This window comes from Colletotrichum chrysophilum (genome assembly GCF_026319265.1).
Source record: "Colletotrichum chrysophilum strain AFK26 chromosome Unknown scaffold_142, whole genome shotgun sequence".
NCBI classification, from domain to species: Eukaryota; Fungi; Ascomycota; class Sordariomycetes; order Glomerellales; family Glomerellaceae; genus Colletotrichum; species Colletotrichum chrysophilum.
The window spans coordinates 96865-120137 of NW_026517429.1; the positions used below are offsets into that span (position 1 = coordinate 96865).

At 53.9% G+C, this 23273-nt stretch overlaps 8 protein-coding genes across 8 annotated transcripts; all 8 read left to right on the forward strand.

Annotated features, from left to right (window-relative positions):
- Positions 1-631: 631 nt before the first annotated feature.
- COL26b_011527 (uncharacterized protein) lies at positions 632-2102 on the forward strand (the record flags this gene model as incomplete). The annotated part of the gene is given in 4 exon segments (XM_053184193.1): positions 632-676; positions 738-1261; positions 1280-1557; positions 1684-2102. 4 exon segments carry the CDS (start codon positions 632-634, stop codon positions 2100-2102), a joined length of 1266 nt encoding a protein of 421 aa, XP_053031890.1.
- Positions 2103-3759: 1657 nt separating this feature from the next.
- COL26b_011528 (uncharacterized protein) lies at positions 3760-7351 on the forward strand (the record flags this gene model as incomplete). The annotated part of the gene is made up of 2 exons (XM_053184194.1): positions 3760-5640; positions 5690-7351. 2 exons carry the CDS (start codon positions 3760-3762, stop codon positions 7349-7351), a joined length of 3543 nt encoding a protein of 1180 aa, XP_053031891.1.
- Positions 7352-8019: 668 nt separating this feature from the next.
- Positions 8020-8880, forward strand: COL26b_011529 (uncharacterized protein; the record flags this gene model as incomplete). The annotated part of the gene is made up of 1 exon (XM_053184195.1): positions 8020-8880. The coding sequence occupies one exon, from the start codon at positions 8020-8022 to the stop codon at positions 8878-8880; it is 861 nt and encodes a 286-aa protein (XP_053031892.1).
- Positions 8881-9928: 1048 nt separating this feature from the next.
- Positions 9929-12106, forward strand: COL26b_011530 (uncharacterized protein; the record flags this gene model as incomplete). The annotated part of the gene is made up of 1 exon (XM_053184196.1): positions 9929-12106. One exon carries the CDS (start codon positions 9929-9931, stop codon positions 12104-12106), a length of 2178 nt encoding a protein of 725 aa, XP_053031893.1.
- A 579-nt stretch (positions 12107-12685) lies between these two features.
- COL26b_011531 (uncharacterized protein) lies at positions 12686-14128 on the forward strand (the record flags this gene model as incomplete). Its single annotated transcript, XM_053184197.1, has 1 exon — positions 12686-14128. One exon carries the CDS (start codon positions 12686-12688, stop codon positions 14126-14128), a length of 1443 nt encoding a protein of 480 aa, XP_053031894.1.
- A 4512-nt stretch (positions 14129-18640) lies between these two features.
- Positions 18641-19591, forward strand: COL26b_011532 (uncharacterized protein; the record flags this gene model as incomplete). The annotated part of the gene is made up of 1 exon (XM_053184198.1): positions 18641-19591. One exon carries the CDS (start codon positions 18641-18643, stop codon positions 19589-19591), a length of 951 nt encoding a protein of 316 aa, XP_053031895.1.
- A 613-nt stretch (positions 19592-20204) lies between these two features.
- COL26b_011533 (uncharacterized protein) lies at positions 20205-21688 on the forward strand (the record flags this gene model as incomplete). Its single annotated transcript, XM_053184199.1, has 2 exons — positions 20205-20287; positions 20383-21688. 2 exons carry the CDS (start codon positions 20205-20207, stop codon positions 21686-21688), a joined length of 1389 nt encoding a protein of 462 aa, XP_053031896.1.
- Positions 21689-22685: 997 nt separating this feature from the next.
- On the forward strand, positions 22686-23088 carry COL26b_011534 (uncharacterized protein; the record flags this gene model as incomplete). Its single annotated transcript, XM_053184200.1, has 2 exons — positions 22686-22764; positions 22808-23088. 2 exons carry the CDS (start codon positions 22686-22688, stop codon positions 23086-23088), a joined length of 360 nt encoding a protein of 119 aa, XP_053031897.1.
- Between the last annotated feature and the right edge of the window lie 185 nt (positions 23089-23273).

Below are 23273 nucleotides of genomic sequence, written 5' to 3' on the forward strand. Positions count from 1 at the left end.
AGAAGCCCCCCGGCGCTTATCTTTACGTCGAACTCATCAATGGGTTTTTGACTCAAAGAATTCAATCTTCTCTATGCTTCGTTCCGAGACGGCCCAAACAGTTCTGCTTTCATCGAGTCCATTATCAGTTTGTGTCCCACACCAAGTGTTGTGAAGGAACCCATCTAGAAACCATAAGTGATGCGCCATGGTCCCTCTGAGGTAGTCTTCTCCTTCTACCAGTTTCTCGATAAGTCTGCTAAGTCTCAACTAAAAAGCATTCCCACCAAATATTGGTTCTTCTTTCTTCGACTTGCCCGACCATTCCTTTCAGTCTTTCAGCAATAAGTCAGCCAAGCCATGGGAGTAGAGCATGCACCTTGTGCTTGAGCTGTGACCAGTGATGGGTGGAAGTGTAGGCAGACTCGGGGCACCTACATGATACCAGTGGTCTCAGGATGACCTCTCCATGATGGCCACTTCTCGACCACGCGCCGACCATGCACCAGCACTGGACATCTACGACTAAGCAGAGGGTGAAGCTACCCTTGAGCAGCACCCTCAGTCCGGTCTCTCAAAGAAAATCTCTGCGAGCTGAATATTCTGGAAACCCCTCCTCAAACCCCATCCATTCCGCCGGACAACAGCCAACATGGACCCCCAAGCTTGCCCACCCAGAAGCGCCCTGCTTGCCGCCGTACGTACAATCTCAAGATCTCCCATCGTCGCGACCTAAAAGATGAAACTGACAATGACAGCTGAGGAACGATGGCACCACGGAGGAGCTCCGGGGTATCGGGTATGACGTGGACCTACAGGGGAACTGGTTGGCCAACTCGTTGATCTTCACCGCGGATCGGCTCGAGGGCAACCTCGACAACCTCCCACAGGCCCCCCGCCAGATCCTCGAACGTCACGCCGCTGCGTACACGTCCGTTGTTCCTACCAGGCCTGCCCACGTCCCTGTCGGGCCAGTCCCGAGATCGTCTGGGCAGACTCGCCTCTCCGGTGCCGGCACCTGGGGCAAACCTTACCCAGACCCATGGGTGTTGCCCAGGGGCGGAACTGAAGCCTGGAAGCGCATGCATGGGATGGCCTCCTCGCCTACTCCCACGCCAACTCCCGCCCCCTTGATGACAATGCCGTTTGCAGATTCGTCCGCCATCGCTAGTCCCGGAGTATACCAGGACGACGACGACGACGATGAGGATGAAGACGAAGACGCAGACGGAGAATATGAGGCAGACCACGACTGGTACGCAACATCCGATGATTACGAGCTGTACTAACACTTGCCTAGGTCGCATCTTTCTTCCGGCTTGCCCCCCGCGGTGGTCATAGCTCCGACTCCGGCTCCGACTGCCGCCGGACCTGGTGCCCACTTGCCTGCCAGCCTCATCATGTCGCCGGAATCTACAGCCCCTTCGTCCTTTGTCCCTGTTGGCGAGGAATACCGAGACGACAAGAAGGACGACAAGAAGGACGACAAGAAGGACGACAGAGACGACATTGATGACGAAGATGAGGATGCAGAGGTCGAATACGAGGACGACAAGTGCACACATCTCCCTCTTATTGGTGAGCTGCGCTAACACTTGCCTAGCACACACCTTGCCACGGGCTTGCTTCCTGCCCCCGCGGCCGCTCTTCCTGTTTCCTCTGCCGTCTTTCCTGCCCCGGCCCCGACTCCAGCCTCGGCCCCAGCCCCGAATCCCGGCGTCCCTGCTGCCGCTGCCCCTACCGCCATCCGTCTCACCTCCAACCGTTTCCCTGCTGGCTTCCAGCTCTGGATAACGACATACCGCAAGCGCAACAAACGCTTTCTCGTGGGCCCCAACTACACTGGAGGGCCCATCCAGCTTCCTCCGAAGACCTTCGAGTTCCAGTACACACTCGACGATGACCCGAAACGGCAGGAGGGTTGCCGCTGGTGTGGTTGCAGCAACTGGCTGTGGGACCCTTACTTCTTCATGAGAACAACCAATCCCGACGGCCGCCAGGATACGTGCAACCGATGCGTTTTCCGTTCAGGGACCAAGGAGGCGACACGACACCAGGAGCTCAATGCCTGGTTGGTTATTCGCCAACCAGTCATGTTCTGGTTGACTAACAGCGACCTCTGAGGGCGAGTGCCCACGGCCACAGCTCGGTGAGGGGCATGTGGCAGAAGACCTGGGGAACTTTCCCTAGGCAAGGAGGATGAGAGGCGAAGCCGAGGTACGTTCCTGTCTCTTATTCCTCTCCACCATTATCTACCACTTGGCCACGGGCAAAGGGCTTGGCGAAGATGCCTACTGGGCCATCTACCATGTAGAGGGAAGCATCATCAGCAGATGTGCCATCGACGAGCATAACGCTTGGATGAGCCTGACACAGGATCTGGTCCGGTGTCACGTCCGATCGATATGGGCCGGATGCTATGACCATGCGTCGGGCCCAACCCCTGGCAGCTCTGGGACGGAACACTGGTTCCTGGATCGTGTGGCCGCTGGTCTCGGCCTCCCGGACCGACTCAGGGACTGCCCCGGCTATCTAGATCGTCTGGGGCTTGCCGGCTGCCGTCAGGAAGAGGGGGTTGAAACGCTTTTCGACATGGTGTCGAGTCGGAGATCCAAAGATGACCACTGGATTTGAAGCAGTAACACATCCGATACGAAGCTTTCGCAGGTGCCAAGAAATGCGAGGCCCTAAAGATCAAGAAAATCACAAAAAAAGGATCAGAGAGTTGTCAAAGTACTGTTGGTAAGTCTGTGTTTTCAGTCCACTCCAGTCGGAGCTTGCGTCGTCCCCGCCATTGTCTGATTGTCAAACGGACAGCCTCGACTCAAACCAACCAACGGCAATCAATTGTCTCTGCGGGTGGCCTTCCCTGTCTTGAATTTGATTCCAGCTGCAGCAGCCCCTCGTTCGGCAGTGGGCGGGAATGGGTGGAAAAGGGAAAGACATGCAGGAACACGACGCAAAACTGACTGTTGGCGCTAGGATCAAGACGCTTGCCCCAATCGGAGTCGCCAGCTGGCATCCGGCAGCACCACGTGATCCCGCCGGCCGTTGGAGATGAACGGGTGGGAACGATGCTCCTGCCGTCGTTGCTGCCCAATTGGATGTTTTCAGAAACACTGTGAAGTACGTACCGCCAGATTGGGGCCGAAGGTGGTCCGGGAAATTGGACAAGCTCGCCTATCCTTGTCGCTTTCCCTGCCCAGCGCTCATCTCTTCCTTGCTCGCAGAAGTCTGTTCGCGCAGCCGCCCGACCAGACGACCAGACCCCCCCAGCACTGCTCACTATCGGTTGAAGGGTCCATCTCGTTTCTCTTCTTTGGGGAGTGGAGGACCTGCAACGAGGCCATTCTGGGTGAGTTGGCCACTGTTCTGTTTGTCGTCGTGTCCACGATCATCTTGCAAACGCAGCAGCAGTGTGTACGATTACTGACGGATCCTCGCCATTCATCTGCAGTTTTCCAAACCCGTTTGCCCCCGCAACGACTCGACAGCTTTGTTTCTGTTTCTGTTTGCAACGACACACGCTCAGCACGCGACGTGACATCACTCTAATTACCTTTGCTAGCTCCCGACTCGACTAGAGCAAACGGAACGCCTCCCGCGTCGACTGGCGCACGCGCTAAAACACACGCCTTGCTCCCGAATCCGTGCGTCCAATATTATCCCAAATCCCCTCTCCTTATTACCAGACAATCGACCCCGTCTGACAGCAATTCGCCGAACTTTTCTTCTACATGCTTTCCCAGCAGTAGCAGAAGAACCACATCCGCCGCCGCAATGGACGAGAAGCAGGCGCCTGGGAGGCCTAGCGGGATCCCGAGACTCTCTCGTCTACCCGTGCCCAAGCCTACTCCCGTTGCCAACACCAAGCCGACTCCTGCTGTACGGCCTTCTCCTTCCCGCGATGGCCTCAACTCCGGCCTTCGAAACCCCCGTCTTCGACCCGCTGCCTCGCGAGACCAATTGGCACCGGCTCCTGCTCCTAAGAGGCCAGAGCCCCGGCCTGCCCCGAGGCTGAGACGAGAGATACCACCACCGTTCACGACCACGAGAAAGCCCGAGGCGAGAGCTCCCGTCAGCTCCTTGAAGAGCGTTCGCAGTATCCCACGACTCAACGCGGCGGAACCGGCCGTAACCAAGCCTCCGACACCCCCAGAAGATGCCGAATACGTCGTTGTCTCCCGCCCAGCCAGCTCTTCGGGACGTACGTCCGAACCCTCTGCTTCGACACCAGAGGTGCCGCCTTTGCCCCAAGATTCGAGCTCTCCTCCCGATAACGCCGACCTTGATCTCCCAGACTTCGGTACGCCGAAGTTCAAGCCACGACCATCGCTTGCCGAGAGAACAATGGAGACCCTTTCCCAGCTGCAGTCATCGCCTGCTCTAAGCAAGAAGCCATCCTCCTTCTTTGACCAAGAGGGCGTCCTGCGACCCCGTTCTCGGTCTGGCAGTGGGAACTCGAGGCCCGGCTCAAGTTACACCTCCGACGGCTCTCTGCGCCCAACTTCGCGTCATAGTCGACCAGGCTCAAGCTCCGGCCCCGAAGAGAACCCGTTCGCCGCTCGAGGGCCCATGGCCGCACCCCGACCTCTGGGTGCCATCGAGGGCACACCGTCAAGGCGGGTGTCTGGTATCAGATCTTTGAAGGCACCAACAATGAGGGCCACTCCGCAAGCTTCCCCGTCAGCACGGCCGTCTTCATCAGGGATCCCAGCCTACCAGAGCCCTAGCCCAACGAGAAGTGCAATCGCTATGCCTCCTCCTACAACGACAACTCCGGTGGCTGCGCGTTCTCTGAAGCCTCGAGCATCCGTCAACGGCCTGTACAAGAAGCCTTCCCTCCCAACGTTGAGCCAACAGTCACCAGCGACAGCCGGCTCTCCTTCCCTGAAGCCAGCCCCGAAGCTGAAGTCTGCCAAGTCATATGGTGCTCTCCGAAAGCCTACGCCGACCAAGTCGAGTCTCCCTGCTCCTCCGACGCTAGCTGAGCCTCCTACCAACGAGTTCAGGAAAGCCTCAGCCTCTCTACGCGATCAAATTGCCAAGGCTAAGGCTGCGAAGCGTGCGGCGGATCGTCAAGCTGCGGAGGTCGCTGAGGGCGAAGAAGCCACACCTGCTCCTGCTCCCGTTTCAACGCAGGAATTAGAAGTACCTGATCTACCGAAACCGCTCAAATCCCCAATTGTGCCAGCAGACGAAGGCTTCGACTTTGGCATTGGTGTTGCCATGACCACCGCCCCTGCCCCCTTCGAGACCAGTGACCCTTTCAATACCAAGCGATCGGAGAACGCGACCGGAAAGATCATCCAGCAAAGAATCGGAGCTGGTCGAAGCACCGGAAGGCTCAACATCGCAGCGCTCGGCTTGGAAGAGATCCCCACTGAGGTTCTCAAGATGTACGATATGGAGTCAATGGGCACGTATGACGGCTCATGGGCCGAGAGTGTCGATTTGACAAGATTTGTGGCTGCCGACAACGAGCTGGAGACTATTGCCGACTCTATTTTCCCCGATGTTCCCCCTGAGCAGATGGCCGAAGACGAGGATTCCAGCGGCAACATCTTTGGTGGCCTCGAGGCCATGGATTTGCACGGAAACTCGCTGATTTCCCTGCCGATGGGATTGAGACAGCTTCGCTTGCTTACATCCCTCAACCTGGTAAGTCTTCACGATTCAACTTCATGGATTCCCAGCTAAAATGCAGCAGTCTCAAAACCGACTCGCCAACAACTGCTTGGACGTCATCACCGAGGTCACTGCCCTCCGTGACTTGAAGCTTGCCAACAACCTTTTGTACGGCCCCTTGGACCCCAGCTTCTCCAAGCTTGAGAACCTCGAGATCTTCGACCTTCACGGCAACGAGGTCTCGTCTCTGCCCGATGGAATCGAGAACCTATCCAGACTTCGCATTCTCAACTTGAGCAGCAACAGCTTTGAGTCGCTCCCGTTCACAAGTCTTTCCAAGCTGCCCCTGACGGAACTGCTTGCCCAGAAGAACAAGTTGTCTGGCACCCTCATCGAGGCCGGAGTACAGGCTCTGTCGAACCTCCAGATGCTTGACTTGTCTTCCAATCAGCTTACCTACTTGGTGTCTCCGGGCGCCACCATTAGCCTTCCTTCTGTTCACCAGCTCGTGCTGTCCATGAACCGACTCAAGGAACTACCCGATGTCAGCTCCTGGATCAGTCTCCTGACTCTGACCGCCAACGAGAACGCCATCCCCGAGTTCCCCACAGGTTTCACTAAGCTCGAGAAGCTCAGGAACGTCGACTTTTCCGCGAACGACATCCGCGTGGTTCCGCCCGAGATCAGCAGGATGGACAACTTGACCATGATCCGCCTTAGTGGCAACCCGTTGCGCGACAAGAAGTTCGTCTCTGCTACTACGGAAGAGCTGAAGGATGTTTTGGCGGGCAGACTTGAGCCGCCTCCGCCATACCAGGATGAGAACGCCGAAGCCGCCGCCCCTGATTCGACCGACTTTGACGATATTGCCGACGGGTTCGGGAAACTCACCATCAAGGATGCGCCCCCGTTGCCTCCCGTTCCTACCGACGAGGAAGAGCGCTCGGATGATAACTTCGCCACGCCCCCGACGTCGTCGACTACCTCACCTGCACGTGCTCGTTCCCAGACTCTGTCCAAGGAGACATGGCCTGTCAAGCCGGGAGGCCTTCTGGATCGATCCAACACTCAATCATCCTCACTGCACCCTGTCGTCTGCTCAAAGGTGGCCGCAGACAACAAGGTTCGCGAGGTCCAACTGCACCACAACCTTTTCACTTGCTTCCCGAACTCGCTTTCTTTTTTCGCTGAAACCCTTGGCGCTTTGTCTCTTGCCCACAACCAGCTCGTTGGTGAGACCTATCTGACTGAGGAGCTCGAGTTGCCGTCGCTGCGTGAGCTGAATCTGGTTAGCAACCACATCACCAGCCTCGCCCCGCTGACTACGCACTTGAATGCTCCGCAACTCGAGAAGATGGACGTTTCGCTGAACCGCATCACTGCACTGCCGCCTAACTTGCGACTGGTCTTCCCGCGTCTGGTAGTCCTCTTGATCGCAAACAACCACTTGATCGAGCTGGACCCTGACGCCATCAAGGGCCTCGAGGTTGTTGACGCTGGCAATAACGACATCGCTCACCTCAACCCGAGGATCGGCCTGCTCGCCGGCGCCGGCGGACTGAAGCGTTTGGAAGTCTCCGGCAACCGCTTCAGAGTTCCCAGGTACAGCGTCCTGGAGCGTGGCACGGAGGCGACCTTGCGTTGGCTCAGGGGGCGGGTGCCTGTAGCGGAGATGGCATCCTGGAAGGAGAGCCAAGGTGACTCGGGCAACGGCTCCGACACCAGCTTGGCTGATGTTGACTAGATGGAGATGGCGTCGGATGGTTCGGGGGATTTGCTTTCGGGGTTTGGGGCTTTGTCTTTCTGCTTCTTGCACATACTATTCCTTACCACTTGTGGCGCGCCAAGATACCACATTGTGCTTTGAGCCAACGGAGTTGAGGGATCTTTGTCATCAGTCGTCTGATATCCTGTACTACTACTGTATAATACTTTACTGTTAATATTAACCAGAGAGAAGGGTCTCTCGGAATTATGGTTTTCGTTCCTGGCGATCTAAATTTTCGGTCAAGCGGGCTGTAAAACATGGACACACACCATACCATGGCTGCCTGAACTGCCGAAGAGGTTCTCAATATTGATCTCGCACCCTTTCACCCTTTCCCATCTCCGCAACAAGTCCCATGGTCTCATAAAAGGCTGACTGTCTCCCAGCCCTCTCCTCTCGAACTTCCCTTTAGTGCCATCGATTGATCGACAGTCTACACACTTGCATTGCTTCATTCCAACGCTCGTACAAATCAAAACAACAACTTCGCACTTTGTTTAGACACCTCAAGATCTTGTTCACACAAACACTTCCGTACAGTTATGTCGCCCTACGAGGACCTCAAACGTATCTCGACAGTCACCACCGAGCGTCACCACCGCCATCGACTCAGTGAAGCGCATTCTGATTGGGAAGCCCGCGCTATGCGTTCGAGGCTTTTTTCTGGGACTGAGGCGCAGCAGCCGGACTCTGCGGCCGACGGCGAGGCGTACGTTATCGTTGCCTCACCGGACATGCCTTCTACCGAGGGCGCTCATCACGATCAGGCTTCCGCTGCCACCGATCCATCGCTTTTTTCTGGTACGCAGCAGCCGGATTCTGCCAACAAAGACGACGAGCAGAAGGAGGGTCAACGCGATGATATGGGTCCGCCTTCTGGTCGCGAGGGTCACGGGCAGCGTCTGATCAATCTTGCACCATCAGACTGCGTAGCAAAAGCGCACCGTTCGGCGCTCTCCCGCAACACCAAAAACCTCCCTGATGCCATCGGGGACCAAAAGACGCCTGGCATCGTCGAATTGGCATCGTCCTCGACACAATCTGACCAGTCTCCGCCGGGTGAGACCAACACCACTACAACTACAACTTGCGGGCTGCGCTTTCTCGAGGCGCCGGGAACTTTCCTTCTAGCCCATTTCGTCAGCTTTCTCCTTCTCACCTTTCCCGCCGTGGTCACCGGCCTCGACCCCGTGGACAAGAACCCAGCTACGGTGTGGCAGCTCTGCGCCTTCGTTCCGATTTATGCGGTTTTGGCAACGGTTCGGGTCCGCTGGATGGCGTACATGAGCCCCTACAAAAAGGCCGACAGCACTGAACAGAAGAAGACCACCATGGCGGCTCTTGGGGATTTCGGTACTGCTGTGGCGGGGAAAGCTGCGAATGTGGCGTTTTTGTGCGCTGTCGGAGAGTATTTGGGCAAGCTTGGGATTTTCTTGCCTATGCTGAAATGGGTTGAGCTTTTCGATGGGATGGGGGAGTTGAGGATTGCGGAGAAGTCTGGCTGAAGCGAGGTTGTGTTGTGTCATTTCAAGCGTTGATGGCCGTGGTGGCGGGGTTCATAAGTTAAACAGCGAACATAAATATTAATGCTTTACCCCCCCCTTCACTACAGAAATGAAGATGATGATAAATCACAATTTGATGACTCTCCAGCCTGTATAAGTGGTAGACTTTCTGTGCGCAGTCATCATATCTGTGATAAAAATATGATTCCGTCGGCTTCCTCCGCCACCTTGAAAGCTTCGGATATGATTGGATTTATATAGCTGCCGTCATCTCCATTATACTGTGACAGCTATCCGCCCAGAAGGCCAGAGCATCGGCCCGGATCTAAGTCCATCGTCTTCCAAGCACTGACTGAGTGCGATGACAGGAAGCTGGAATCATTCGGAAGGGAACTGGATTGAACTAGTTGAAGCATTGGTTGATAAACTTGCAATGGAATTAACTTCCTGTGCACACAGAGCCCATGGTAATATTGTAAAGATGTGCGTAGACTTGGATCAGGCTGAGGCTTTTTCATCTGCACGAGTGATCCCACATATGTGCCATTCCAGTAGCTCAGGCTTGGCGACGAGGATGAGAGAACTTCATCAATTCTCAGATTTCCGAAGCTTTGAGGCATAATGGTGTTGACTGTTGGTCTCTTGTGGCGTACCAGCCTCAAGAGACCCGATTCTCGTCGCCAGATCACTCAAAGATTCGCGTGTTGGAAACCATCAACTTCAACCCTTTTCCCAGAGACTGACATGATGTCGCATTCTCATTTCTTGCCGAGTGGTTCCCTTTTCGCAGCTAGAAGCAGCTCAGCAGCCACATCTTGGCTTCTCAGAATGGCGGATTTTCATTCGCTCAATTGCCGCCGATTCACGCCCTGTAAGCCCACCTGGAGTGGCATGGTCCAGCTGCACGAGAATGGGTATTCGTAACGATAAGCACAGGGTCTGCAGACAATAAGAAGACATCGACGGCCCGGTCCTTTCTGCACGCTGACGGATCCTCGGCCCATCAACTCACTTCGACTCTGCGCTAAGTTGCGCGCCCCACTACGAAATGGACGATGCGACCGCGGACTTCTTCCAAATCGCGGGGGAACGCGAATACTGGACAGGATACGACATTGGCAGGGAGTTTGAGCTTGCAAAGATTGATGATCACGACTGGATCCCAGAGGAAACGAGAGCCAAGGTCCGCGAATGGGCAAAGACGAAGACGGTCCCGGTCCGATCCCGCGATGATGGCCAGCAGAAACCTTACAAGCCTATCGTCGATCCGTACGAGATACGAGTCCTCGAGGTCAAGCCGGGTGCCAAGGGGGACAAGCTCCGAGGCTCTCTACACCACTGCTCGGTCGAATACGTCGACCCCGAACCATACAACCAGTCCTTCATCAGGGTGCGCTACGCGCTCTCGATGGACGATCTCGTTACCCCAATCTCCTACACTGCGTTGAGCTATACCTGGGGCGAAAACATCTTCGACGCAATGATCGAATGCGACGGCCATGAAAAAGAAATCACAAAGTCCCTCGAGTCCGCCCTCCTCCATTTCCGCAGAGAAGACGAGTCCGTGATGCTGTGGATTGACCAGATCTGCATTGATCAGGGCAACAACGACGAAAAGGGGCAGCAGATCCCCTTGATGTCAAGAATCTACCAGCGTGCCACCAATACTGCGATCTGGCTCGGCGAAGCGAGCGAAGGCTCCGACGTGGCGATCAAGCTCCTCGAGGAGGTCAACATCCGGTTGCAGTTCACGACGGAAGACGATATTGACCCGAAGGAGTTCAACAGGATCGGCCTGCCGAAGCCTGATTCACAGGATTGGCATGCTCTGTGGAAGTTGCTGTCACGGAAGTGGTTTACGAGGGTATGGATCATACAAGAGGTTATTCTCTCGAGGGACCCATGGGTTGCTTGTGGTGACTCGCTCATCACTTGGGAGAATCTATCCAGTGGATGCATGCAACTTGTCACGACTGGAATCTCGGCGTGGCTGCGGAAGAAGGCTGTTGAGTGGGCAGCTGAGGAAGCTGCCAAGGAAGCTGCAGAAGCGGTTGCGAAGGAGGCTGCAAAGGGGGCTACGAATGACAGTAAAACGGATGATCGAGACATGTGCGAGCTGGCGTGGCAGCTTCACCGGATGAAGCAGTCGGCCCAAGACAGCGATAACACGCTGGTGCCACTGCTCGTGCAGTCCCGTGGGGCGCAGTGCTATAATCCGAGAGACAAGGTGTATGGATTGCTTGGGGTGGTCAACGAGGATCATCAGGCTGCGGTGAAGGTCAGCTACGCGGACGACTTCCCTGCTGCGAAGCTGTACCAGCAAGTCGTGGCGCACCATGTGTCCCAACACCCCACGAGATGGGCACTGCACGAGGTTCTGGCGTGCGTGGACCATGATTCACCCCATTTGCCCTCTTGGGTCCCGGATTGGAGCAGACCTCGTCTGACTGTTGCGTTGGGATACACGACTGCTTCCCAGGGGATTTACAGAGCCCATGGGAGATTTGAGCGGAAGATGTGGATTAGCGAGGATTTTAAAGACTGGGAACGGTTGCCTGTACGAGGCGACGAGATGTCTGTGCAAGGGTTCCTCGTCGATACCATCTCTACAACCAGTCGGGTTATCGAGAACCCTGATCTTGCGTTCGAAAACCCAATGAACGGGAATCAGACTCTGCTCGAGGTCTGGAAATTTGTTTCTGAGATGGTGACTTACCCGCAGCCGCACACGCTATTCTCTGCGCTGTGTCAGACTCTCGTGGCGGGGAGAAACGACACCGGGAAGCAGAAGCGTCCAGAGTCGTACGAAGAGATCATCAGCCTTTTGCTGGACGCGTCAACTGGCATGGAACCTTCCATCACTGGACAGACATATACCGCGCGGCAGAAGAAGCCCAAAGGAAGAGGCAGGCTAGAGTTGGAGAGGCTAAAAGATCACAAAGTGGGATCTGCTGGAGATACGTTCCAGGAGCTTCGCACGGCGATGGTTAATGCGTTGAAGAATCGGAAGTTGGGCGTCACCGAGAAGGGCCATCTGGGATTATTCCTTGGGCATGCTAACGTTGGGGACCAAGTGTACGTGCTGGAGAATTGTCATGTGCCGTTCGTGATGAGGAAGACGAATGGTGGGAGGTTTCGACTTGTGGGGGAGTGCTACGTGCATGGAATGATGCATGGGGAGGCTATCGGCTCAGACGCAAGTTTGACTGAGGTGGTTCTCATTTAGGAAATTCAATGTTCCCAGAGGGATGGAACCAAATGTTCCAGAACTAGCTAAGAAACCAACGAAGAAGACGAGTTGTGCCCGAAGAGTGATGCGACCCGTTTCTGACATCATTCTGCATGCTCTGCTAGACTCAGCTTATGCCATAGCCTCAGCCACAGTCTATGGTCTATTCTGATGATACCTAGCATCTGACAGGCCGTCGAGCAGTAGCGTGTCAACACTCGGGACGCTGAATCACCCGTTCTTGATACAGAATGTCTTGAATCCCACCGATTCGGTTCAGAGTCTAGCCGAGCTTTTGAAGTCGGTGCAATATGTGCGACTCGGGATAATCTTTTGGGTTGCTGAGTGCTTTATTTGAACAGCAATACTACATAAACTATATAGGTTAAAGAGCGTATAAATCATTTCAGAAGTCAGGCTCCCGAGCGCAATCTGTCCACCCAGATAACCACAAGCTACTACCTATCCACTCACCCTTGCATGCATCTTGACCAACTCTGTCAACGATAAAGACCTACGAAAATACCACCCAATACGTTCACGGTTAACATGCGACTACAACTACTTCTCGCCGCGATGGCAACCATTTTGGTGGCTCAAGCTGCAACCGACCTTGACCTTACCAGCCTGAACGCTAGCACAACCTGTAATGATACCTGCAAAGATCTCGTCCTTCGCGTTTCCTCCTGGGAAAAGTCACAAAGTGCTTCGAATTTCTCGTTTTATGAGGTTCCCACCAACTTTTCCGAGACCATGGAGCCAGGCATCGTCTTGTCCCTCGAGCGAACTACGAATCTGACGAACTACACCGTACCAACACCCCTGACAATGTCCCGAATGATGTACACGACTGAAGACCTCAACGGTACCATCATTCCTGCATCGGCGTACATCCTGTGGCCCTCAAGTCCGCTAGAAGTTCCGGATCCTGATTCATCAAGCTCAACCCACTTGCCTCTGGTCGCATGGGCACACGGCACCTCAGGAGGTCTGGCGCCATGCGCACCGAGCAACTACCGAAACCTGCAGTATCACTTTCAAGTTCCATACCTGCTCGCTCTCCAGGGTTACGTCGTGGTAGCGCCGGACTACGCCGGTCTAGGCGTTGCAAAGCTTCCCAACGGCGACAACATCGGCCATCCTTGGGCTGCGGCACCCGCCCATGCTAATGACGTTGCGAACGCCATCATTGCCGCACGCAACGCTTTCCCTGAGTATCTCAGACCCGTTGGGCCGTTTGCCGCCATGGGTCACTCCCAGGGCGCGGCCGCCGTATGGTCGTTCACGGAAAGACTGGTCGACAAGCCAATCCCAGGATACAAAGGCGCCGTTGCCTTCGCCCCGCCAACAGATATCGTCAACCAGACCAGGAAGGCCATAGAAGATCATGAGGCAAACAAGACCCAGTTATGGACCAACACCTTCTTGAGCCTTCAGCCGTCCTTGGCCAAAGGAATAACGGCGGCGTATCCGGCATTCAACTTGTCCGGATTGACCGATGCCGGACGCGACAGATGGGTTAACGTCCAAGAGGCTGTGCAAGGCTGTCTACCCACGAAAGGAGTCTCGGGCCTCGGCATCCCATTAGGTCAGCTAGTCTATCACAACTGGACAGAGCAACCGGCTGTGTTGGACTTCGAGAAGAGGACCGCTGTTGGAAGAAACCCTTTCAAAGGTCCTTTGCTGATTGCAGCCGGGGACAAGGACTCAGTAGTTGACTTCAAAAACATGAAGGTCAACGTGAGGGACACATGCGGAATGCTGCAAGGTGCCGGTGTCCAAGAGAGTCTGGAGTTCTTGGAGTACACTGGGCAAAATCATTTTCCCGTCATCCAAGCGAGTCAAGGTAAGTGGCTCGGCTGGATCAGAGATCGCATTTTCTCTACTGCGAACGTTAGCTACGGATGCAAGTTTGGGACTGTGCGAGGGTTTCAACGCGAAGAGGCTATCAACTCCGTTTTCCCGAACTTTTTGGTCGAAGTGGCAGGCCCTGGTGAAGGCTGGAAGTACAGTCTTTGAATTAATCTTGGCATTGATTAGAAAGGTAATGTAGACGGGTATGGTGATTCTTCATGTGCCTTAGCATCGGGGAAAGCGATTGGTTTTATCAGTTTTCAAGCATTTTTTTTTGAGTTCCTTAACAATGAGTGTTATTACCCGAAACGCCGTCGTAAAGTGGTAGAGACATACGTACGGCTTAGAGATGAACAGCCAAACTTGGACCACTCGTTTCCATTCAAATATACAGCACACTCTCATCGATTGGTAAGACTTTGTCCAAGATAATTTCAACAGCTTATGAGTCCGGCGTGGACAACATTCTCAAAATTGCTCTCGTTTCGCCACAGTTCGTTGACCAGTGTCGTGAAAATCCGAAGGTTCCCAGCTCAGTGGGCGAACCCAACACCGTAGAAAGAAATAAGATAATTCTTGACGTAAACGCAAGACTTAAAAATGACGTGAGTTTCCTATGTGCAGATCAACTCAACTTAAGCAGCTGCACAGCACGGGGTTTGGGATGACCCCGCCAAACGTTGCGGTGCGGGAGAATCAGAGCGCGATCGATCCTGGCTTTAGGTTCGTCCCATTCTCAGGGGTTCCGCTATAAATAAACACAAAAAAGAAACTTGGCTTTTTGCTTAAGTGTAGAAAGTTTCGCTCAGACACTAGAACAACAAACAAGGTTTCAACCGAACTTCTTCTCTTTTTCGTGACTGGTGGAATCGGGTGGGCCTCGTCTTCATCGTACCAGACAGTATTCGGGTGGGAGGACTTGGTTTCAAGAGATTCCCCGGTGGTCTGAGTCAAGGAAAACGGGTCATGCGCCGGCGGTAATTAAGACTAGCATCTCCGTCGAAGGACTTCGCTGCGGCTGATTGATGTATCGTACTCGCGGTCTTTATCTTGTTTGGGAAACGCTTCATTTGCAGATGAATCAGCTCAACTACGTGTGGCCAGACGTAGATCAATCTAGGTAGAATTACGATACCCTCAGCCTACTCTATCGTACACAGCCCTCATACGTGACATTCGGACAGATATCCGTATTACAAATTAGGAACGGATGTCGTGAACATTATTTGAAGAGCCTTAACTCTCTTCACTGAAACTCGTCTAACTTGCGCCGCGCGCGACGCTTAGCCTTCCGCCAAATTGCGAGACCAGCAACGATAAGAAGCCATGTCGCCACTAAGTTTTCATAATATCAGCAAACCGCCATGGTTATATGGTAGAAAACATGACTTACCGATTCCAGCCAAGAAACCGAAAATGGCTTCGCTGGATATGACTATGAAGCTTTGGTTGAGACCGAGATCTGGCGTTGTTGGCTGAAGTCTTCGAGGACCACCATCATTCCTCAAATCAGGGGCAGGAGTTGGAAGAACCAAGGCAGCAGTTACTGTGACAGGCGCAGGGGTGACAGTAACAAACACTGTCGTTCTTGGGCCCTCTGAGCTTGGTACCATCGTAACAGTGACTGGCGGCGGCGGTGGTGGAGGCGGAGGTGGCGGCGGAGGAGGGGGTGGTGGAGGACCAGGCGGTCCTGGAGGTCCAGGGGGACCGGGTGGACCAGGAGGAGGCGGCGGCGGGGGAGGCGGCGGTCCAGGTGGCCCAGGGGGCCCTGGAGGCCCGGGAGGTCCTGGAGGTCCCGGAGGAGGAGGAGGAGGCGGCGGCGGCGGCCCTTCAGGGGGAGGTGGTGGAGGAGGTGGCCCGTCAGGAGGTGGAGGAGGAGGGGTTCCAGGAGGTCGTGGAGTTCGTGGAGTACCTGGAGGTGGAGGAGGGGCATCCGGGGGAGGCGGCGGCGGTCCTCCATCCGGGGGCGGCGGTGGTGGTCCAGGTGAAAGGGGAGGAGGCGGCGGTGGCCCTGAAGGAGGAGGACCTGGCGCGTTTGGCGGCGGAGGGCCAGGTCTCCCAGGAGGAGGCGGTGGTGCCTGTCGTCTCTCGTGTTGAGAACCAACATCGAGAATCAGATTGGACGGAGGCGCCCTCCTGCGGGTCAAAGCAAGACGAGTCATCTTGTTTTCACGTTTCTGTCAATGACAACTGTGAGATATTAGCATCCGTTGCTTGAGATGAAGTCTTTGCTCAATGAGTGTGAAAAGTAAGAAGAACAAGACGAAGCATTTGTCAACTAGCACCCAGGGTGTTGACAGGTCCAAGTAGTGGTCCACGTACCGTGTTACCGACGATCCGACTTGTGCCATCCGTTTCTGGTCAATGCCTTGGTGGTGAAGCGCTCAGCCTCGTCGGCTCTTGAAGCGTTAGCGGGATCGCTAAACACGTCGAGCACAAGACTAGTGAGACGGATGGCGGTTGACGGCAAGGAACCGAGATGGGGATCCTACCATAAATATTGGCCGTTGTTATAAGTCCCCAGTCAGGAAACCTATTCTTGGCGATGCGTGGCGGCACGGAACCCCATCTGATGTTCGGTGCGTCACTTTGGAGATGGTTTCACCTCCTCTGATCCCGAGCCAGTGAGGCTGCAGTGCCTGCAGTAAGTAAAACTCAAACTCGACTTCCGATGAGCGACAGAAACCTTGTTTGAGGCTAAATACAGGATGGACTCTGTTGTGATGCGAGCCTGTCGTACTGGGGCGGGAAGCCGGCGAAGATTTCCTCTGCCATCCCTCTTGCGCAAGCGTGTCACAGTGAGCGGGGAACACTCGATCTAATGCACTCGTTATCGTTGAATTTGAAGACCGAGGGTCGTTTCTGCCCGTGAAGCCCGGACAATTTCCCCATCTGAACTCGGGATTGCGGCACTCGACAGCAAACAACGGGCGATCGACGGTTTCATCAACACTGATTGACAGCTCCGGCACCGATATGGCTCAATGATTCTTCTACATGGTCACGAGCCGACTCGCCGTTTTCATCAGATAGGTCCGGGAGTCTTCCAGACAGCGATCCGGATAACCGACGTGCAGGTATCTATAATTATCGAGGGGTCGGAAAAAGAAAGAGAATATGCTATGGGTGATCTGCATGTCGCTGTCATTGAGCCAGAGCGTTGGCGATCTGTCCTAAGTTAAGTAAGCTTTTGTCCTGCATGTGGTGAACCGGTCTGAATCGTTCCTGTATCGAGGATGAACTAAGTTGATATGACATGACTAGGAGGGTGAGTACCTTTCCTGTCGCCATTGGGAGCTCGCATGAGCTGTTGAATGGCAGATCGTCCATGCCCAAGACAGCAATTAATCGACCGCGCTTATCACATTTCTCGAGCTTCATTCCAAATGTCATTATTTCTAGCTCCAAAGCTACCAGAGCTTTCAGCTTGAGCTTGAGCTCAAAGCATGCTGAATTTAACTCGGCACTTATTCCAACGAACGCCGAGATAGCACTGGACCTTCCTTCAGTCGCAATAATCCCAATCGTAAGAAGCGGGGCTCGCGTCTCCCCGGATGTTTCTCTGTAGTTTATCAAAGATAGAGCACGGGTTGCCGAGTTGTTCTGTGGGGTATGGTGGTTTCATGCTGTTCCGGTGGTGGGCACTGAGGCTGCCCGCGAAGCTTCCGGACAGGGGTCGGCTCATGCCTACGGCGTGTTTCCTCCTCCAATATTGGGAAACAAACAATAGAAGGAGATGCTTGCGGGATAAACACCGAATTCCGGAGCACACCATAATCGGGATATTCAGCGTGTTTTCTGTAGCCGCTTTATTGAGCCGAGGAATGCACCCCTCACCTCGTCCCGCCCACCTTGGTGATATCCAGCATCATAGGTGGTGGAATTAGACCTCTCTAGGTGAACTCACTTTCATCAAACTGCACCAACCAAAAGTGGACTGTGCCGAGAGGTATCTTGTACGGCGACGCTAATGCAAATACCATATGCTCGCGCTGTGCTGCGCCCGTGGCGGATCTACCCGGCGGGTCCGGAGATTTCCTCTGGGCGAGATGTAGGCGAATGCTTGCTTCATGACCTAAGTTGGGATGCGATTGGCATATGCGTGAACAACCCTTCTTCTAGCCTTTTATCTCCACTGAGACTGACAATGAAAAGGAGACATTTTCAGGCCATACTCGGTTGCAATACTCCAAGATCACAGTTCAGTTTAGTTCGGAAGGTAACTCACTCACTAGTGTGCTGTAAAGAGAGTCGAACCAGACCTTGATGAGGCAAGGTGAGATCTCATCATACTAGATCTCACTACCAAATCGGCGTTTAAATCAGCACGGCGTAATGCATCCACAAGCACCGTTGTATGCTGTGCACAAGAAGGTCCTTGTATGGAAGTGTCAATCAAAAGGCGTCGTTGCGGGACTGATGTTCTATTTCCGCGGAGGATCGATGACTCAAGCGAATCACGTTGCCCAGAGGGCGGATATGTGGAGTAAACTTGGTGACAAGAGTCATCAAATCCGACTGCTAAGTAATGCTTACTAGAAAGAATTTCTTTACACCAATTCTCTAATTCGTAACAATCCTACCTTGGAAGCATCGTCTGCAACCTACAAACTTCTTAGCATTATCGTCAAGATTCCGTATTTTGCGAGTTTCATTCACTCAAATTCCATATCCACAATGTCCGGGTCGTCCATCTCATCACCGGTTGACAGCGTTCTGGATGTCATAGGCAGAACACCATGCGTCCGTCTCCGCAAAGTTGTTCCTGAAGGCTGCGCCGATGTCTACGTCAAGCTGGAATACCTGAACCCAACCGGCTCTTACAAAGACCGTATGGCGAGAGCCATAGTCGAGGAGGCCGAGCGGAGAGGCGATCTGAAGTCTGGCATGACTGTTGTCGAAGCCACCGGAGGCAGTACCGGCTCATCACTGGCCTTCGTTTGCACTCTCAAGGGATACGGCTTTCGTGCAGTCTGCTCAAATGCTTTCGCTGCCGAAAAGCTGAGGACGATGGCTGCTTTTGGCGCTGACGTCGACATTGTCCACAGCCCAACAGGCAAGATCACTCCGGACCTCTTCCCAAAGATGGTAGAGCGCGCAAAGACACTCGCTGAAGAAGACAATAATTATTACGCCGCCAACCAGTTCAGGAATGCAGATGGCATTGTGGGATACAAGAGTTTGGGGCAAGAGCTTTTGGCCCAGTTTCCGCAAGGCATTGACGCTTTCTGTAGTGCCACTGGCGGGGCTGGCATGATCATAGGAACGGCAACGGTACTGAAGGCGTCGGATCCTAAAACGCGCATCGTTGTTCTTGAGCCAGAGTCGTCTCCGGTGATCACCAAGGGTCATGGAGGCACTCATGGTATAGAAGGCATCAGCCCAGGATTCTTTCCTCCGTTGCTGGATAAGTCGCTTTATGACGAGGCCCGCGGTATCTCTGAAGAAGATGCACGAAAGATGTGCCGTAGACTTGCCAAAGAGGAGGGCCTACTCACTGGAACCTCAACTGGACTGAACGTTGTTGCTGCTATTCAGCTGGCGAAGGAGCTTGGCCCTGGGAAGACCGTTGTCACAGTTGCTTGCGATACCGGTCTGAAGTATATGAGCGGAGCGCTTTATCAGTGAACACAGGCACGATGTATTTTTCAAAAGAAATGTTTTGGAAGGATCTTCTAGGTTTGCTGAATCTGAACTGAGCACTACAAGGTAGAAAATCTGCCAGACAATCCCGCTTAAGCAAGCTAGAAAGAACCGAGAGAAGGACGCCTCGGTTCACAGCGCAAAACGCGTTGATTTGCTGAAATCGGTGGAGACAGGGATACAAATGAAAGTACGCGGGCAGCAGAACAGAGTGCGCATTTGGCAGGCTGTTGCGTAAACCAATTGACACAAAACGGCAAGGAGTAGACACTAGTTTGTCTGAGACCGGGAATAAATCCTGGACATGATCATATTCAGGGCGGAAATATTGCGCTCTCCTGTCTGCCGACGAATCTGGCCGAAGTGCAAGTGGGTTTTAGTCCAAGCGGAAGAGTGTGAGTCAACAGCTGAGTTCAAAGAAGCTGAACGGCTATTAAAATATTCGACAAATCGTCAACTTCGTAACCTTGACTTCTGTATATCATCAACAACCATTCCGCCACCCTCTACCAATATCGGCACATAGCTCTGAGTATGGCCTCATTTGACGCAATCTTTTCATTCAAGTGCGATACCAATAAATACTGTCGTTATCAAGATGGGTGCTATACCAATCGGAGCCAACAATGGGAGAGTAGAAGAGCAGGCTGAGACTCAAGACGAGACCAAACACACCAAAGCGTAAGCACTTTTCAATTTACTCCTCGACGACTGCTGTTCCCTTCGCCGCGATTACCCTGCGGTACCCGAACCTTCAGGACTAACACGGAATACAGTCGCTACGCTTTGATTCTCATCGCTGCTTTCATGATCAACTTCATAGTTGGCGGATTGCTCTTTGGGTATGGCGTGTATCAGGCTCTTTATGAGACTATGATACAAGAAGAGGGGTCGCCCTTCGTCGGTGCCACATACGCCGAGATAGACCTCATTGGCAGCGTATCGGTGTCCGTCATGATGATGGGAGCACCCTTTGTCGTAGCGTGGGTGAAGAACTCCGGTCCCAAGCTTGCCATCTGTACTGGCGGTATTCTCTTTGGGTTGGCCCATGTGCTGGCAAGTTTCGGAACCGCTCTTTGGCACTTCGAACTGTCCCAGGGTCTGCTCTTGGGTATTGGGTGTTCTCTCTCATTCTTGCCCTCAATGACTGTTGCGCCAACATGGTTTGACAAACACAGAGGTCTTGCTGTTGGCTTTGTGTCTGCTGGCACTGGTGTTGGCGGTCTTGTGTGGGCACCTGCGATAACAGCAGCCGTCAAGACGATCGGGTTCCGTAACACTCTACGCATGACTGGTGCCCTGTCGGCATTCCTGATTGTTATGTCTGGGCTTTCTCTTAGCTGGGAGCCGTCCATGGCTGCCCACCTGCGCGAGGAGAAGGCGAAGGACGCCCGTCGGAAAGGGTTTTGGCGGATTCCATTGCCGACATGGGAGACTGCCAAGCAGCGAAAGTTTGTGGCTCAGGTTCTTGGAACCTTCTTCCAGAGCGCAGCCTACTACACACCGGTCTTCTTCACAGTTTCCTACGCCAAGACCCTGGGCTTTAGTGACTCTGATGGTGCGAACTTGACTGCCGTGGCCAATGCATGCAATGCCATAGGCAAGATTGGCGTTGGTTTCGTCGCGGACAGAATCGGACGGCTCAACTCTTTCTTCCTGACGACACTCCTCAGCGCTATCATGACCTTGGGTCTGTGGGTCTCGAGCACTCTATCTGGTGAACATGATGAGCACACCGCAAGAGGACTCTTCATCGCGTTCACGGTACTGTATGGCTTGTTTGCGAGCGCATATGTCAGCCTCTTCACGCCATCGCTGGTAGAGTTGTTTGGTATGAGAGAACTGCCACGGGTCGCCGGGGTCATGTTCATGGCTCAAGGCATTGCATCTATGATCGGAACACCTGTGGCCGGCGTATTGATTCGGGGCAATGAGGCCACAAAGACTTCTGAAGACTATCTCGGAATGGCGGTTCTCGTCGGAGGGTTAATGTTTGCTGCCGCTGCTTCTGTGGCTTGGGTGAGACTGGAGGTGACATGGGATCGGGCAGGTGGCCAAAAACGGTGGAAATGGAAATTGTAACCTACCAGACCGCAAGATTTGGCAGCCGTCAATTCAGGAGGAGTCTCGCGTCGTGCTGATGCACCCTGGTGGACGTCGGCTTTGCCAAATTGCAATAAGAACCAACATCCCCCTCTTTTACAAGGGGATATCGCAGAATTACGAGAAGCCATGCAAAGAACTGCTGATACCAGAACTATTGAAACCTGTCCTTGAAAACTTCAGCATGCTCCTCTTGATGTAGTTTTGATTCGCGCACGGTTTCTCAAGCACTTTATGGTCTCATCAACGAGCAAGGACTCTTCTCGTTTTTCATTGCCCCTTCGCGTACCCCTGAAAACGCCCCTTGATGGACCCAACCGCCAGGTCCAAGATTGTGGCTACCGGACGCGTCTGTCGCGTCTTCAACATCGCCCATCAGCACTACGCCGTGCTGTAAGGACCATCGCTAGCTTGATTGGGCCGGAAGCAAGGTCACATTTTGGTGCTCTCTTCTCCAGAAGCATTGCAGCAATGGCAAGCGATATTCTCGACTTTGCTGCTCCGAACGAGCTGAACAGTGCCCAGACGAAGGTCCTATTCCACATCGTCGACAAAACTTTGCCCTTTGGTCTCAGCAAAATCGCCAATCTACCCGAGATAATTGTCGTCGGAGATCGATCTTCGGGAAAGTCCAGTGTACTTGAAGCCGTCGCAAATGTCCGCCTCCCGGGAACCGTGGCTAAAGGATGTTTCACGACTGAGGCGATCCTTCGTCGCGGCGTCCGCCAAAGTGTGACGGCGACGATTCAGTTCGCAGACAACACCAAGGCGCCTCACTCACTGAAGCTTACAGATTTCAGCCCGAAAGATACGGACGAGTTCAAAGGAGAGAAAGGAGAGATTGGGAAAATTCTCTCTGGATGTCTTACGCCTGGAGATTGAAGGCCCGAACTAATACCCTTTGACATGGGTCGATCTCCCAGGCCTCTCCCATACGGCAGCATCAGCACACCCACCCGAGAATAAGGGGAGTATGATGGATTTGGTGGAGAGCTACATGAAGAAGCCCAACAGCATCGTCCTGGCGGTTGTCTCTGCCGAAAACGAACTGGAAAGTCAGTCCATCATGCAAGAGGCAGCTAAGTATGATCCTTCCAGGCAGCGTACCCTTGGACAAGCCGGACTTGATCCATCCAGGATCCCCAGAGGAGAACGAGTATCTGAAAATTGCTCGAAGCCACGAGGCTGCTAGCAACTTGGGCCTTGGCTGGCACGTTCTATGCAACCGCAAGGATGACGAAGACCTCGATCCGCGGGAGTTTGTCGAGGAGGAATTCTTCGAATCAGGTCTCTGGTCGTCAATTCCCGCCCCTGATGGGCGGCGAAATTCGGACTCTGCAACCTCCTCGTGGTGCCGCCTGGGAACATATCTTTTCTAAAGGTAGAGCCAGTGCAGAGACGTTACGGCGCGCAAGTGCAAGTGGTGGCGGGCGCTGCGCACGAAGCTTTTCTGGTGCGGCGGAAGGGCGGGATCGGACCAGAAGTGAGGGATTTTGGCGTCGCACAAAAATTTTCACACGCGCCACCAACCACCAAAACACCAGCAAAATCGACAGATATCGAG